Below are 16,634 nucleotides of genomic sequence, written 5' to 3' on the forward strand. Positions count from 1 at the left end.
GAGTTTTGGGGGTTGTGTCGTTGAAAAGATTTGATGTTGTAGCCTATTGGGGTTATGTGGGTCCTACTTATGAGAGGGGTGATTTTTAGTTTGTACTGGAAGAGGGGTTTATTAGATAAAGGTTGGGAGATATATAGGTATAGCTTGTAAGGTTTGTAGGATGTGAGGTGGAGGTGATGGAATAATGAGGTGAAAAGGAGTTGAGATTCAGGGCAGTGAGATATATTAGTGGACAGAAGAGTATGGAGAGAAGTGCTAGTGTTAAAAGATGTGTATTGGGTGACTGCATTGTAGAGTATCTACGGGAGTGGTAGTAAGGAGTATAGTTGTCTAGTTATGACAGTAATAGGTGGAAATTTTGATTGTGATTGTATAGAGAGGAGTGTAGTGTTACTGGGGACCTTTGAGGTAGGTGTGTGTTATGTTAGAGAGTTTAGAAGGTAGGGTAAGGGTGTAGAACAGGTTTTACTTGGACTGGAAATAGGGGAAGTATTTAGAGAAATTTGGAGGGAAAAAGTAAGGTGTGGATTGGCTGGAGGTAAATAGGGGAAAGAGACACTGACATTTAAGTTTAGGAGTAGTGGGGTTGGGTGGGATTTGGGGGTAGGGTAGAGTAGTAGAGTGAGCCCGAGTGTAGCAAGGGAGAAAGGAGTGAGTAGAACCAACTTGCTCACAGTGTGGAAAGAAAAAAATTATCATTAAACAGTGGTGTGATATGTTAGGTACCAGAAGTCCCTGGTAAAAAAACTAGACTGAGTTCCAACTAGCTAACGTGCACTGTAAGTACAAAGTCTTTTATGGTGGGAACCAAGTTAGCACAAATTAGACTCAATGAGAGCTGGCAAATAATGAAAACAAGTCTGCTGGCCACTCTGCTGCACTAAAGATTTACTACTTTGTGTTAGAAGGATTTTTTTTTGGGATGGGTGAAAATATCTAAGGAGCTGTATGGGAATCAAGTAACTACCATCCCTGCCTGTGTGCATGCCATTTTACGTAATTATTGCACTTATAAACAATGTAAGGTTTTCATGATGGAGCACCTATACTTAACACTTGGAGGAAGCAGTTTCTTGCAGATATTTTATGTGTGTTCCTGATCGCACTGTCATAGGGTGAAATCCACTAGACTCTGTTCTTGATTAAGGGAGGGGGGGCACAGTTCAGAAAAAAGTTAAAACACACAACAAGTGAACTGGCGTGCATACAGAACAGAGGGATGTGTGTAGTAAAAAAAAAGTTTAATTACTTTCAAACAGATGTGCACCCTGGGCTGAATGATACAGTGAGTTTAAAACCTGTTCTTAAGAAAAGGTCTCTTTTTCTGTGAAACAAGCACTCAATTGTTTATTTTAATTATTTTATTATTGCTGCACTTCTATTGGTTTGAATTTCTCATGTGGTGTATATATGAACATGTGTTTTAGCATGATTTTAAGCACTGAAGAGTTTTGTCTTGAAAGCTTTGCTGTTAAACTTATTTTTACATCACTTTGTGAGTTCATTTCATTTGTTTTTCAGGAGAGACCAGATGTGGTATTTCTACTTCTTGGGGAAATTTGGCTATGGCATTAGAGAACTTCTCATTCTCTTTTCAGTAGGTGCTGTGGGATCTTTTACATCCACCTGTGCTACCACTAACTCTAGCAGATGGGACCTCAGTTTAGTGTCTCACCTGAAGGATGATAGACTGAAGAGTTTAACACCCTCCTAATGGCACACTTCAGTGTCAGCAAAAAACATACTTGTTCAATACACTTATTGATGTGTATGCATTTACTTTCTCCTTTTTTACCTTTTTCAAGTATTCTAAGGTCCTTTAGCCCTTCACAACAGTATTTATTGGTATCATAATAATGTATGCTACTTCTGCACAAGGAAAGCTGAGTGCCAACAAAAAGCAAAGAAGAATGTAGAACCGTTTCCACTTCATAGCTGAGCTTCTTTTCATGGACATGCTTTTTCTCATGGACTGCTCATCCTTAGGGATCCTAACTCCTGAAAAGATCTGACTAGAAGATTATTGATATCCTAGAGGTGGACAGTATCCTAGTCAGTGTATGAATTCCTTTGGCACTAATCCTGCTATTCAAACATCTACTGTCATGGTGAGTGTACCAGTACAGCTGAACTTTCTTTAACATTAAATATATTGCATATTTCTTTGACTAAAAGTAGTACAGAGGTTTACCCAAGTCAGGTTCTAATAATTTGCTAATTTATGAAAATACATTTGGGACAGAGGATTTTGTTTTAGTGCCTTTGCAGACAACCAGATCTACAAGCCAGTGGTGGCTGTTGACATCTATGTAAGCTAGTACAGTGGGAGGTAACTGAATGGGTGGGACTTTATTATGGTTGTTCAAAAACCTTGAACATTACCTGTAATGAAGTAAAAGATGGGGGTCATTATCCCACAGACTGCCTCAGTACCCACTCTTTATTTTCACTTTTTAACAATATACACCTCAGATGTCTGACTGCCATCAATAAGGCCAACCTTGGGTGAAATGGAGCCTTATGCAAAGGACTTAATTGTCTCCCCTTTTGCAAAACATTCTCCCCTGCACCTTCACAAAGCCATTTCCCTGACCGCTTAACCTGGCTCCATACCATCCAGACAGAGTACTTCTTATACTTTGTCTCATCCTGCTAGCATATCCTAAATGTCCAAAACTATGATATAGTAAGTGCTGAGAAAGGAACTGAATTATGCCAGAGTCCGGGGGGGCATGAAGTCATGCAATTCTAAATGATTTGAGGTGTGTGTGTGTCTTACATTTTTTTTTTGTAATATTTGATCAAATGATCACCTGAACAAAAATCATGGATAAGGAAGGAAACTTAGACTTATTTTTTCTTTCAAGGAAAAATAAGTTGTGCCTAAAGCTTGGGGGTTGAAGCTAACAAAATGCTATAATTTCCAATAAAATGAGGTGACAAATGCCTGCAACAAAGTATGAATCCTATTTGGGAACCTCCCTCCTCTCCAAAAAAGATAGTTACCTTCTACATGCTTCTTGTGTGTTGGATTGGGGTGAAAGTAAAAGCACAAATACCCATAGGCATACATTTTACAGTGGAGGATCTGGGGGTGGGGGAACTAGAGGACCTGAATAAAAAATAACATAGAGATAGGGAACACATGCAGACCCCACACAGAATGAATCACAGCCATAAACTTAACAAGAGAACCAAGCACTGTGAGACAGTAATACTACTTTTTGTGTCATTATGACAAAGATCAGTTGCTATCGCACACATCCTGCCCAGACCATGACAGTCAGTTATCGTGTACAAAACTGATATTTGTAATGAAAAGCAAAAAAGAAATTATGGCGAATTTTCTACTTTTAGATACACCATAGTCCTTCCCATACTTACAAAGTCATTTTCATCATAGACAACCCTAAGAAATATGAGTTACAGACACTTAAAAATAGCTGCAATAAAGTATGCCAGCTGACTTCAGAGAAATGCAGTTTAGTTCTGCAGACCCAGAATGATGACAGCTTAACTTCAACAAGTTACTGCAGAGTCAGTCATTTTTGTTTACCAAAAGCCAGGAGAATGGTAAAAAGTAATGGGGACAAAGGATCAGAATCAGGGACCAGTACTGACTATATATACTTAGATATGTGCTAGAATGACAGGCTTTGAATTAGCATGCTTTTTGTTTGAAAGCTGTTAATTCACTCAAGCCTAAAATGCCTTTTTTGTGTACTTCCAATTCACACCTATACCACCTTCTGGCATCTATAATTTTTTTTGAGTCTGGCTTCTTTAACTAAGTGGCTTACAAAGCTAGTAATAGGCAGTATTAGAAAGGGCAAGGCGTTATGAACAAAATTACATTGACTATTAGTGGAGAAATTGATCTTTGTGTGCTATGTATTCGTATTTTCAATTTTTATGTTCATATTTTCATAACTGAGAGACGCGCATGTTATTGAAGTATATAATGTGAAACACTAATGTGGGAGACAGGACAATATACTGTCAATGCTGGTTTCTATCACACTATAATGGAAATATCGCTTGATGCTTGCTAGTTGTTGTTGTTGTTGTTGTTGTGTCTTTCGGCTTTTCCTGGTTAGGGGTCGCCACAGCGGAACTCTGGTCTGCTAATGATTGGCAGTAGATTTTTACATGCCGAGTTGCCGGCCCTGACACACAACCTTCAACGAAGGTACGCCCATTCACGCATGTCTCCACACAGAAGATGCTCTAGCTGAGAATTGAACAGGACAACGTCTTAGTGTGAGGCGAGAATGCTACCGCAGCACCACCACTGCTTGCTAGTAATTCATAGGTTCTTAGGTTCATAGATTAGTACTAAGCTAACTGCCCTTGCGAGCCATTTTAAGCCTAGCCAATTATCCCTTGTGAGACTCAAACCCTGCATCTTGTGTTTGTAAGACAAACACCTTACCCATTAGGCCACCCTCCCAACCCTTATGAAATTATGAAAATAAGCGATATTTCCATATGCTCTTAATACTTCAAATAACAACTCACTTGCAAACTGTTGCATGACATTAAGTGAAACCTTAGATGTTGGTGAAAACTGCATTTGATGTTTGCACTGTAAGTTGCATATCTTCAGAGGTATCCAGTATTATTTGCTTTACTAATTATACAATTAACATACGGTTTCATATTTCTGTGAGTACCTCAATAAACATGCACTTATAGAGGAATTTCTTGTTGTAATTTGAAACCTTATGTATGGTTAACAAAAATGTTTTAACAATGTATGCCTGTTTTTTACAGTTTTCAAGGATATGAACATTTATTAACATTTACAAAAATATAATTTGGGGGTTGTGTATGTTGCAATATATTACAGTATTTTTGGAAAAACCTATGACTCCATCAACTATAATCACTGTAAAGAATGCATCATACTGATAATATTGATTTATGTACAGTTTTAATTGCTTTTATTGTTCACAAAATGTCTGCATTTTTTATCTGTTTTTTAAGTTTATTTTTCAGAAAACTATCTGGAATGCAAGATATATGTAGGCTGCTAGAGATGTGACATTCCACATCACATGGGTGTTAGTGAGTTAAATGTGAAATATAAATGTCTGTCATTACTTAGTGACTGTAATCCTTCTAGATTTACCAGAAAAAAACACAAATGTTCCGAGAAGCAGAACAAAATATGAAGCAAAAATCAGAGATATTTTGTGAAATTGTGGATAGCTTAGAGCATCTATATTCCCCACATGTATATACACATATATTACATTCACACACACACATGACCATCAGTTATGACCATTGGGTATGACTCCAGCTCTACTCCTCAGAACTTTGATTATGATCAAATGAAGGAGCAAATCCATAAGTAACTGCTACACAGGCACATGTCTTCTGAGCTTACTGCTGTTGGAATACAGCATGCAATCAACTGCAACCCCCAATACCTTTAAACATCTTATCTTAAAAAATCAAGGGGGAAGCCAGAATGTAATGGGGGACAAAAGACCAAAAACATGGCTAGATATTGCTTTATATACTTAACAAATTGTGAGAATAAAAAGTTTTACATTAGCATGTCTTTTTTATGAATGCCATTAAGCCTGAAACTCAGATGTCTGCCATTATTTAGTGACTGCAGTCCTGACTGAGTTGCCAAAAAATACAAGCTTTACAAAGGAGCACACCAAAATATGAGGCAAAGTCACAGACATACTGCAAAATCATGGACTGTTGACAGCATCAGTACCACACACACACACACTCAGTCATTCACAAACTTAAAATAAAGTTGTGTGCATAATGCTGAAAATAAATAAAAGTAAATACGTAAATAAACTTGCTCCCATGCTGAAGCATTTGTCATGTTCTTTCACTTTCAATCAGGCTATTACCTGATCCAAAAGAAATGACTACTGACTGCTTCCTACAAAAGTTCAGTGAGACCCTTTTTAAGTGACTTTTCTGCCCTCTACATACTTGTTTTAGTCTCCGGTTAGATTATCCATAATGCGTAAGCTAATTTCTATTTTTTTTTTACTGAAATTTGGAAGTGTTCAAAACTCAGTTCATGCACTGTAGCATGGAAACAATCCTCAGTTTCAATAAGACAATAATGCTAAATACAGAAATAACACTAGCAAAAAAGTAAAATAATAAAATAATTCACCCTGCAACCATTAAAAATTAAAAATATTCTAAATTATTCTACCACTTGGATTCAGCTTTTAAGGTTTATTATATTGATGCATTATGTGACATTTCTAGTTATTTCTGTGTTAAACAGTAGACATATAAAATGAGGAATAACCTGTAGAAGTGGGAGTATGGCTGATCTTTACTGGCATTCACATTTCACCCTAGGAACAACCCTGACCAGTCTGAGTTATATTTCACTATAACTGTTGTGCTGCTAGGGCATTATTCCATTAAATCAGATCATGGACTGGGTTACTGTATAGCATGGGCTATGTTAAAGGGATGTAAACTGCAACTATTTATGCAGTTCATTTTTTGCTGGGTGCTTTTTGTTTGGAGTCATCCTCTCTATATCCACATGGAATTTCAGTGGACGTTCCCGTCATCTTCCACATCCCAAGGATATATGGAAGATGACTTAGAGATTTTCAAATTGTCCATTGGTGTGTGTGCTATTTGAGTGTATCTGTGTGCCTTGTAATAGGTTGGCATCCCATTAGAAGTAGATTGTCTATGCCTTATGCCCACTGAAATCCAGGATAAGCTTCAGCTGTTCCACAACTCTTCCTTTGATTAAGTGGGTAACGAGAGAATGAGAGAATGTGTTTTTGGCTACTTTAGTGAGAAACAGTGAGTATTTACTTTCACCTAGTAAAACAAGGCAAAAATCTGGAAATTCAGTGGGTTTTCTCTAAACCTGAAGATTTGGTGGCTTTCATTCCTTCATTCAGTCAGTCATTCATTCAGTTTTCAGTACCTACTTTATCCTTTTCAGGGTCATGCTGGAGATGGAAAATGTCTCCGCACTCAGTGGTGATAAACGTACTGACAGCAGAATCAGTAAAATCCTTTCCCAGTTAAAGCATTGTTACAAACACACTCATCTGCTTTTTCTAGTCATTCATCTAGCAATAGCCAAAAATATTCCATTGCCCAAACTGGAATATGGTTTCCCATTTCTGGTGCTCCATTCAGTCTACAATATCCAAATAATGCAGGTTGGAGAAGACAAAATCTATAGAATTTATCCTTTTAGCCAGCCCTATAATGTACAATTTCAAGTTACTTGAAGATAATAAATGTCAATCTGTTCCTAACAGATCATCATAGTTGCTAAGCTCTGTCATCTTTAACTCATTCACTCCAATGGAGCTGAGGAAGTTTGCACTATAAATTCCAGTGGGCGGAGCCTAAGCCTTTTGACAGAATCAAATTTTGTCCTCACATTTCAAACAAATGTTCATATCTCTGGATCTATAGGTTCATAGGTAGGTACTAGGGTATCGGCCCTAGGGCCTATACAAGTCTAGCCATAACAATTCCTGGCTATTACGGAGGTTGTTGGGGGTTACGAAAGAAATATAAATAGAAAAGCCTTCAGCACACACTATTTTTATAGTGGTAGTATTCTTTAGGTTCTAGGTCTTAAACTGAATTTTATAAGTCGCAGTAAATAATGTTTTGTAAACAATTTACAATATCTCAGCAACTACTCAAGTTGTACACATACTGTTAATAGTATTTTATTTATCTAGCTGTGAGCTTTCATTTGAGGCTATGGAGTTTTGTCTGTGTTACTTTGTTATTGAGATATTTACAAAAAATGTTAAAATTATATCTATATAAATTAATATATATATTTTTTATTTTATTTAACAGTTGTTTACCAGGATAGTCTGACTGGACAACAGGTGTCCGTTTTCAGCAGAGTTCTGGGGAGAAAAGCTCCACAAAGTTACAAAGTAGTTTAATAAACAGGGATTAACAATAGTTTAGAAAAAGCGATTAACAATAGCTTAAAAAATGATTAACAATAGTTAAAAAAAATGATAAAAAATATTTAAGAGAACATCCTTGAGTAATGGTAACATTGATTAACAAAAGTTAAGAAAACATCTTTGAGTAAGGTTAACAGCTGAGCAAAAGTCAAGGTTGTAGACGCATATGATCACAGTACATTTTGTATATCCAGTTGACTTCACAGAAATAAAAATAAATAAATAGAAACTAGTAGTTATTTACATATGTACAAATCTGCCTAGGTAGATAATCAGTGAATGGGGTTCTTCAGGATCAGCCATGAAGTATAGGTTGGATGAGGTGGGTTCAGGGAGGATCATTACAGTTACATATATGGTTTTCATGAAGGTGTAATTTGAGGAGCTTTTTGAATGTGGTAGTGTGGTTTTGTAGTCTGAGGTCTTGGGGTAGGGTGTTCCATGTTTTAGCAACTTCATAAGGGAATAGAGATTCCCATGAGCTCTTTTTACATGGAGTGACTTTGATTAGGGCTTTGTTACTGGAGCGTAGTTCCCTGTTGGTGCTATAGAAGTTTAGGAGGCCTGTTAGGGCAGGGGTTTTATCAGGGTGATATAGTATTTGATGGGCTAAGCTGAGTTGGTAGAAGTGAAGTTCGTTTGGAAATTCTAGCCAGTGAAGTTTATGAAGGGATTGGCAGTGATGATAGCATGATTTAGTGCTGGTTGCAAACCTAGCTATTTTGTTGTAGCAAGTTGAAAGTTTGTTCAGGTCAGCTTTATTTAGATATTTTAGTACTGAGGATGTATAGATTAGGGTTGATAACAGATGGGTTCTGGCTATTGCAGTTCTGGATTCGGAGGTTAGGAATTTGTTGCTATGATAGATGCATCCTAGCTTTTTGTGGACTTTGGAGATGGTTAGGGATATGTGTTTATTGTCAATTGTAAGACCTAGTAGTTTGGCCTCAGAAACAGGTGTTATGAGGGTTTTGTTGGCAGAGAGAATAGAGAGGGTCTCATTTGTTTTTATTGGGTGGAATTGCATTAGTTGTGTTTTCTTAGGGTTAAGTATTAGCTGAGAATTGTTTAGCCAGTTTTCTATTTCTAAGAATGATTTTTGGGCTAAGATTTGTAGGAAATGGATGCTGGGGCAGAGCAGATAAGGGTGGTGTCATCTGCATATTGAACTATATCGGCATTTGTGGTAGCTAAGTGGAGTTGGCTTGTAAAGATATTGAAGAGAAGGGGGCCAAGTATTGAGCCCTGAGGTGCGCCACATTTGACTGGGGGGGGATAGGGAGTTGAGCCATTTAACAGATTGAGGGCGGTTTTCTAGGTAGCTACTGAACCATTGTATGGTAAGGTTATCAAGGTTGAGTTCAGACAGAAAGGATAGGAGTTTGTTGTGGGAAACTGTGTTGAATGCTTTGGATAGGTCTAGGAAGGTGGCAGAGACAAGTTTCCCTTGGTTTCTGTATGGGTTTATGGTATCAGTGAAGTTTCTGTGCTGAGTTTTAGAGAGTGGTTTGTTGGAGAATAAGTGACAGAGGAGCTGGTAGTGGATACATCTTTCCAGAATTTTTGATAGGGGTGAAAGAATTGCAGTGGGGCGGTAGTTGGAGAGGTCGGTGGAGGGGCCACCCTTGTGGAGGGGATGATGTAGGAAGTTTTCCATAAGGATGGGGCATATAGTGTTCATTGATGGATCTATTTATTAGTATTGAGATTGGATAAGCAATGGCGTTAGATGCAAGTTGGGGGTATTCGACTGGGAGGTTGTCTGCAGCTAGGGTAGTTGGTTTAAGTTTTGTTAGGACTTTTTGGATGGCTGATATAGATACTGGTTTGAGTGAAAAGGGGGTGGTTTTGATTGGGCTTTGGGGGTTGGGGTGTGATGGTTGATTGGGCTTTGAGGGTTTGTGTGGTGGGGGTGGTTGGGTTTGTGTCATTTATGAACTTGAGTATGGAGGAGGTGAAGTAGTTGTTGAAGTTGGAGGCTATGTCAAGGTTAGTGCCTTCTATATTTGGTGGTGGTGGTGTAGTGGTTTTACTGGGTTGGAGGATGTTGTTGATTGTAGCCCAGAATTTCTGTGGGTTGTTACTATATTTTCTTTGTAGTGTTATAAAGTGATTTTGTTTGTTTCTTTTAACCAGTTTTTTTTGCTTTGTTTCTAAGTTCTAGGAAGGCTTGTCTAGTTGTGAGTGTTTTGTGTTGTTGCCAGCATTTCCATGCTTTATCCCTTTGTTTTAGTAGGATTTTTGTGGTTTTCTGTAACCAGAGGACAGGATTACTTTGTATTCTAATTGTTTTGATTGGGGCTAGCTGGTTTAGGATCTTTAGGAATGTGGAGTTAAAGTATTCTACTAGCTTGTCCAGTGGGAGGTTTTTGGTGGGTGACAAGTTGCAGGATTTTAAGGCTTCTGTGAATAGATCTGAGGGGAAGTTTTTGTGAGAATGGGTTTGTAGTAGGGAGGGTGTGTTGCTACATTTAAGTTTGTTTTGAAGGATAAAGGCTGGGTTGTAGTCACTGAGGGAATTGGGTAATGTGCTGCACTTGTGGGCAGTGTTGGGCTAATTAGTGAGGATCCAATCTAAAATGTATTCCCTTTTGGTGGTTTTATCTATGCACGTGGATGTTTGAATGAGATGGGTGAAGTTATATAGGTTGATGTGTTTGATGGGTGTTGGGGAGTGGATAATGTTCCAGTCTATGTTCAAATCCCCTAGCACTATAGTTTCATTGGGGAGGGAGTGGGAAGCCCAGTGAAGTATTGATTCTAGTGTATTTATGTCGTCACCTGGTTGAATGTAAATGCCGAGTAAGTTTAGTTGTTTGTGCTGGTTTTGGAGGAGTGTAGTGAGTATTGTCTCAGCATTTTTGAAGTTTGCGGGTACTTTTTGTAAGGGTTGGATCTTTGGGTTAGACTTGCAAAGTTGGGTAATGCCTCCACCTCTATGCGTGGTCTGTCTGCCCTTAGGATGTTATAGCCGGCTGGGGTTACAGTGTTGTCTTTGATATGAGGTTTAAGCCATGTCATTGTTATGAGCAGCATGTCTGGGTTATATATAGAAATAGCTGAATGTAGTTCTATTTTGTTCATGATACTACATATATTTAGATTTAGTATTAGTATGTTAGTGGGTTTGTGTTTAAGTGGGGGTTGGATGCTGTGTGTGTTTATGGGGGCAGATACTGGGCAAGGGTTTGGGTGGATGTCACCTCCTAGTAGTAGCTAAGCTGCTATGTTGGTAAGGGGTTTTGAGGTAAGAAACTAGTAGACAGTGATATCTGAAGATGGGTTGTTTTTTGCATTCTGGGTTGTAGTGTATAGGTAGGGTGGTTTAGGGGAAGGAAGGACTTTGGTAGATTTGGGTTGTATCTATGTGTTTGTGGGGGTTGTTTGTGGTAAGGGGTAAAGTGGGAGATTTGTTGTTGTTGAGACCGAGGAGTGAATATTGATATGCGGTACTAGTGGAGATTATGGGGGGTAGTGGGTGTGGATCATGATGATAGAGTTTTCTAGTTGTTGTCAAGAGGCTAATGAGGGCGATATAAAACAGTTAATATCTCTTTGTCTGCACTAGACACATTTCACATATTAATGCAGTTGAGTTTGCCACTGTGCAAGCTTTAAGGTAGAACTTTTTAGAACATTGTACATGGCATGCTTTTGGAATTATTGATGCAAATATGAACAAGCAATATTTAACACCTAGAGAAGTCAATATGAGTTAACTGCAGATGCACCTGGAGGCGTCACTCAGGTGTAATGAGTTAATATGTTAAATGAGGTTTTCTACACCCCCCCCCCTTTAAAATGAAAACTACCAATACAATATGTTAGTTAGGAACTCAGAAACTTGCAAGTTAGTGCTCTAGGTCTGACTTGCCCAGCATTTAAAACTATGGTGGGTGAAAAGGCCTTCCCAATATCAGGACCATTTACATGGGATCATTTGCCTACTGATGTTACAAAACAAGAAAATATTAAGCAATTTAAGGATGCTTTAAAAGATCACATTCAGGATGAATCTAGATACAGTTACTGCCCAGATAATGGCTAATTTCTAGTATTACATTGAAAATGTAGCATTATAGGAATCATTTATATTACAATGTTACCTTCTCTAACAATACTGAGATGTCACAAATTATACAAATGCATTACTGATTAATAATGACGTAGGAAAACTTCAGACACTGGATCCAACCCAGTTTAGTTTTATCAAGGGATGATCATGACTACTGAACTTAGTGGATGTCTTCAGGAAGGTCACCAAGGAAATGGATGTGGTCAGAATTGCACATGCTGCCTAACCTAACCTGGCCAAATCATTTGATATAATACCACATGTGGGTGTTGTAAACAAACCTATGTTACATGCTGGATAGTCAGGTGGCTGTCAGACAGGACCCAGGAAGTTAAGATAGGGGAGTCCATCTCCACAAAGAAGCCAGTCACTAGTAGAGTCACTGAGGAATCTGTGCCGGGTCTGCTCCTTTTTGGCATCTACGTCTGAGAAATCAAAGACAAAGTAGGGGCCCCTACATGACCAAGTTTGTAGATAATTGCAAGCTGGGAGCAGTTACAGAATCCCATCATGACACTAATATTGACCAGGAAGGGTTAACACAGACAAATAACTGGTGTCAGATCCACAGTTTAAACCTCATTGCCAAGAAGTACATAATAGTACCTTTTGGGAAGTCAGCTACCCCTGAAAACTATCTCTGATAACACACCTCTAAGAGTAGACCCAGTAGTCAAGGATTTGGGGATGTATGTAGAGTGTAACCTGGCTTTTGGCCAAAATATGTCTTAAGGTAGTAAGGAAGTCATTCTGTGTTGCTCATCTTATAAGCAAGGGTATGACTGCTAGTTTCAAGAAAGTTATCATTCTGTTGTGTTTGGCCCTCATCAGACCCATCATTATGTACAAAGCCCTCTTTGGTATGTACCTGACTAGGCAAATGCAACTACTGGAACATACAATGAGATTCCTCACAGAAACAATGGAGGGTGTAAACAATATATCATATGTGGATGGCCTCAAAACTCTATCCCGTTACTCTGTCTCCTACAGACTGTTGAGTGGCAATCTGTGCCTGGCATACAAGGCTTCCTTGGATCCCACTCTGATGAACCTTTTGCATCTCTGCAAAACAAACAGCATCAGAAGTACCCGATCCAAGGACTTAAACCTTTCTTGCAACATAAGTAGGACATGTTGGAGGAACAGGTATGTGTCTCAGAGAATACTGCTCCCCTGAAACAGGCTTTCCATCCATGTGAAGCAGAATTCATCCCTAATCCCTAACCCTATTCAGGCATAACCTAGACCATTGGATGGGGAATCAGAAAGTCACCCCTTGTCTGGCACCTATCTCTCTAAAGGAAAGAGGCTTGTAAATGCTTGACCACCCATGCCCTAGCTTACATAAGTAAGCTCTAGGGCACCAAAACTTGTTGGATACATTTGGAATGCATGCCTAGGCTTAAAAAGACCTTTTGTGGTCACATGTCTAGTATACACCTACAAACCAATGATCCTCAGCTACATAAAGCAGCTATTGGGGAATTAATGTATGATTTGATTTTTTTTTCTTCATTGTGCCCCCACTGCCTGCTGATCATCAGCCCCCTTCTGCTTAATCACCTCATTTGTTCCACCATGACTGGGGATGTGCATTGAACTGGAGGGACTATCATTATGGAGGTGGTTTGGTATTCTTTTAGCCCTACTTCTCTTGCACTTGTCCAGTGACAATTCACAGGTGGAGCATGTAATGGGTATTAGTACTGCACTGCCCCTCGCTTCTGCATGGGGGTGATATCAGCAGGAATTTTCTGCCCACCCACAGGAGGCATCACATAGTTGTCTCCTGGCCTACCCCATTGCATCGCACACACTTTCACTCCCAGGATGGGCTCACCCATCCTCCCTGCCACCACTGTCTCATGCCTGAGCCACTAACCAAACACATCATCTGCATTGTAGTCAGGGCCTTATCAGCTTGATGACACACCAAATTCGATGTGTATACACTAATGGCAAAACTGCATTTTTTTTAAATTTAATCCTATGCTATAAAATATTTTATTGTTGTTATTTTGATATTTTTAATTCAATAACATGGCTGGTCCAGGCCCTTTTTCATCCACAACCTGAGAAAGAAGCACAGCAAGAAACAGTAATTTGTAATATAAACAAGGAATGAGTACAAACTGTGAATATTACATAATTTACATAGGAAATATAAGTAGCATACATTAAATCACTGCTAGGCAACGGCTGAAACCTGAACCTGTTATATTATTAAAATAAAGTTAAACAGTAATAGTAACAGTAGAATTGTTATTCAGTATGATGCAATTATAGGGTGACATAGAGGGTAAGGACAATTGTACACAGTCCACTGTGAAATAGGTAGATGCATTGAATTAACTTTTTAGGAAATTGATTATACTGAGCATTCACTTGTATTCTGATCATTTGACAAGCTTAGTCATTTACTAACAACATTTCATCTATATTTTTCATTCTTTTAGGTAGTGCAGAGGACTTTTTCTTTACCAATCAAGGAGGAGACGCAGTTATTAATGGAGTGGATGATGCAGAAGAGTTTGAGAAAACAAGGCAGGCCTTTTCTTTGTTAGGTAAGAACATATTTAAACATATTCATTGTAATCATAGTGATGAACCACAGAGCATAAACTGTCAGTACGTACGAGGAGTCTGACTCCATGCTACATGCTAGTCATTGTTTCCCTTTGGCAAGAAACACATACATCTTGCATATGACAGTAACTAAGAATGTTAAGTTGTCCATCTCACCTTCGTTCTTGCTGTTTGGGTTCGGAGCCGATCCTCGGCTCTGACTCGGCCATCTTCTATAGCTCGAGAGCTGTTTACTAGCTCGAGGCTACCCCTTATCCCAGCATGCCCAGCATCAGCTACCCAGATCTCATTCGCCGCTTCAGCTGCGAGGTTGCTTCCTTACTGGCTCAGGCTTAGTATAGTTTTTTCTATTGATATATTATTGTTTATTCTTGAAATTTTGTCAAGTATTTGTTTATTTTTTGTCTAGATAATATTTCTTTATCCCTTATCGCTTTCTTGTGTATTTTAGCTTTGTTGGCCATCGCTCCATAACTCGCAGGCCTTCTGTTCCCTTGAACTCATTTAAATTCTAGAGTCCCCCCCCCCCCCAGGATATCCATTTAAATTAGAGGCTTTCTTTCTGTTCTTTAACTGAAAAAAAAAAAAGTCTATTTATTTCTTGTTTTTTGCAGTATAGCTTTTTATTATTGTTGTTGTGGTTATTGTTACTATAATGTCTAAAGATACCAAGGTATCTGGCTTCAAAAAGTGTGACTCATGCTGTCAGAAAATGTCTCTGATAGATGGGCACACTAGTTGTGTATATTGTTTGGGCGCTGTTCACCTGCAGGACTCCTGTTCTATATGTCACGCTTTTAGTCCAAGGGTCCTGCAGGAGCGCAAAAACAAATTAATCCTTCGGGGATTATTGAAGCCTCAGGATTCTCTGGCTAAAAGTACTCAGCCAGTGAAATCCCCTAAGTCTGTCAAGCCGTTGGCTCCACCTTCAGAGCCGACTCCTTTACTTGACCAACCAAGTATGTCAGTGCCGGTTGGCACCGACAAGACAACTCCTCCATCGGCTCCATCTGCTATTTCGGAGCTGTGTCAGAGCCATAAGAGACTGAGGTCTCCTTCCTTGGAGTCCATCCACTTGGCACCTCAGTTACCTTTATTACAGAGTGAACGTAGCCATCATTCTTCCCATTCCTCTCGATCCTCTAGATTATCGGATCATGATGTGGAGAGAGTAGTAAGTAGGTTGCTTAAGTCACAGGCACTGGCAAAAATTCTGTCCAACCCACCTCGACAGGTATTGGCTCCAACCACCTCTATTTCTATTCCTCCTCTGACTACATTTAGCTCGGAGCCGGGGACCATGGATCCGCAGGTAGTAGAACCATCGGCGCTGATCATCATCTCTCCTTCGGTTCTGACATTGGCTCCGATTACCTCGATTGTACCTTCTATCGAGGGATCTGGGTGCCGAGGCTCTCTCGTCGGCTCTGAGGGGGGGAGTGGCATCGGACCCTTGTCCGACCCCATTCTCCCCCTTGGAGCTTCAGCGCAGGGGAGCTCGGCTCCAACATCGGCCTCGGAGCCGTCACCATCTATGCGGATAAAGACTCCTGTTTCTTCAGAGCTGGAGCTTTCTCTGCCTAGAGGTCGGGATGTCTTCGAGGTCATGCGGAGTGTGCTGTCCCCCGAAACAGCTCTACTGCCAGCTCCATCGGCTCCTCCCCCTGTGGTGTCTGTTCCAACCTCTACTCCTCCTCCTCCAGACCCCAAGCGTAGGGAACCTATGCCCCAGGACATCCCATTGGGTGATCCCTCTTCTTCCAAAGCCTCCCCTGATCACTTGGAGGAGCCTCCCCGGAAGAAAAAGTGCAAGAGGAAGCACATAGACTCCCCTGAGTCTGTCACTTCAGATACAGACATGGATGAATCTGAAGGGTCCCCAAGGTCTCCCTCTCAAGATGTTTCCTTTTCGGACATCCTTGAAATGCTTAGACAGAGGAGAGACTGGACTTCCCTAGCCCCTACTGAGGATGAGTCTGTATACCTGGACATATTCAGTTCCCGAC

At 39.7% G+C, this 16,634-nt stretch overlaps 1 protein-coding gene across 2 annotated transcripts in view; it reads left to right on the plus strand.

Moving 5' to 3' along the window:
• Positions 1-16,634, plus strand: part of MYO5B (myosin VB) — a 3,346,216-nt gene that overhangs the window by 1,681,176 nt on the left and 1,648,406 nt on the right. For both annotated transcript variants that reach the window (XM_044078265.1, XM_044078275.1), the window contains exon 8: positions 14,499-14,606. In XM_044078265.1, coding sequence (XP_043934200.1) covers positions 14,499-14,606 — 108 coding nt within the window. The remainder of the gene's footprint in view (positions 1-14,498; positions 14,607-16,634) is intronic.

This window comes from Protopterus annectens, chromosome 1.part1 (assembly GCF_019279795.1).
Source record: "Protopterus annectens isolate FY-2018-M chromosome 1.part1, PAN1.0, whole genome shotgun sequence".
Taxonomy (NCBI): Eukaryota; Metazoa; Chordata; order Ceratodontiformes; family Protopteridae; genus Protopterus; species Protopterus annectens.